We start from the raw sequence: 1,210 nt of genomic DNA on the forward strand, positions 1-1,210 counted from the left end.
GATCAGGGGGTTTGGGCGCTGCCCCCTGTCACGCTGATCCAGTGCCAGGAGGCCTCGCGGCTCCGCTGATCCTGGTGCTGGGAGGCATATTACCCTTTTACTATATAGGATAGAGGCCTGGTGCACGGGTGGGGGCTGGGCTGGTTTGCCCTGAAGGGTGTCCTGGATCAGGGTGGGGGTCCCCACTGGGGTGCCTGGCCAGTCTGGGTGAGGGGCTGAGGGCCGTTTTCAGGCTGGTGGGTGACTGAAGCTCCCAGCCGCTCCATTTTTTCTTTTTTATTCTGGGCCAGCTTTAGCTCTGAGGCCTCGCTGCTGAAAGCAGGTTTCTGGCCTTTGTTTACTTTCTCTATTTGATACAATGTTGCTTTCCAGCTGGCTGAAGCCCGGCTGAATAAAGCAGGTTTCTGGGGTTTTGTTTAGCTTCTATATTTGCAACATAGTTGCTTAGAGTTGCAGCTGAGAGGCCGGCAAGTCAGGCGGGGAACGTTGGAGTCAGCAGTCACTGGAGCAAGCAAGCCTCCCTGTTCGCTTCAGTGCATGGCTGCCGGCCGCCATCTTGGCTGGCAGTTAATTTGCATATCTCACTGATTAGCCAATGGGAAGGGTAGCGGCCGTACGGCTAATTACCATGGTTCTCTTTTAGTAGATAGGATGTCCATTTCGTCCAGCGTGTCCTGTTTGTTGGAGTAGAGCTGTTCATAGTATTTTTTTTTTTACAATCCTTTGCATTTTTGTGGGGTCAGTTGTTACTTCACCTCTTTTGTTTCTGATTTTATTTATTTGGGTCCTCTCTCTTTGTTTTCTTGTGAGCCTGGCTAGAGGGTTCATCAATCTTGTTTATACTTTTGAAGAGCCAGTTCTTGGTTTTATTGGTCTTTTCAAGTATATTTTTGGTTTCTATGTCATTTATTTCTGCTCTGATCTTTATTATTCCCTTCCTTCTACTTTTTCTGGGCTTTTTTTGTTCTCTTTCTAATTCTTTAAGTTGTAGTGTTAGATAACTTATTACCAGTTTTTATTTTTTTTCTGGTCTATACTCTATCTATCTATCTATCTATCTATCTATTAAAATGTAAGTTCTTTATTGTTTAATGTTTTCCATAAGTCTGCATTTTCCCCCATTGACCTTTCCCCGGCCACCCCCAACCCCCAGCACATGCCCTCACCCCCCTACTGTCTGTGTCCCTTGGTTATGCATATATGCATGCAC

General features: G+C 46.4%; 1 protein-coding gene across 6 annotated transcripts in view; it reads left to right on the forward strand.

The window, feature by feature from the left end:
• CCDC138 (coiled-coil domain containing 138) overlaps positions 1–1,210 on the forward strand; it is a 246,151-nt gene that overhangs the window by 20,779 nt on the left and 224,162 nt on the right. Inside the window, exon 1 of one of the 6 annotated variants that reach the window (XM_014532109.1) lies at positions 1,154–1,189. The exons of the other annotated variants lie outside the window; for them this stretch is intronic. Within the exon in view, the coding sequence (XP_014387595.1) occupies positions 1,157–1,189 (33 nt within the window). The 5' untranslated portion in view covers positions 1,154–1,156. Of the gene's footprint in view, positions 1–1,153; positions 1,190–1,210 lie in introns of those variants that run through there. 6 annotated transcript variants of the gene reach the window in all.

The sequence above is a fragment of the Myotis brandtii genome, unplaced genomic scaffold, assembly GCF_000412655.1.
Source record: "Myotis brandtii unplaced genomic scaffold, ASM41265v1 scaffold842, whole genome shotgun sequence".
NCBI classification, from domain to species: Eukaryota; Metazoa; Chordata; class Mammalia; order Chiroptera; family Vespertilionidae; genus Myotis; species Myotis brandtii.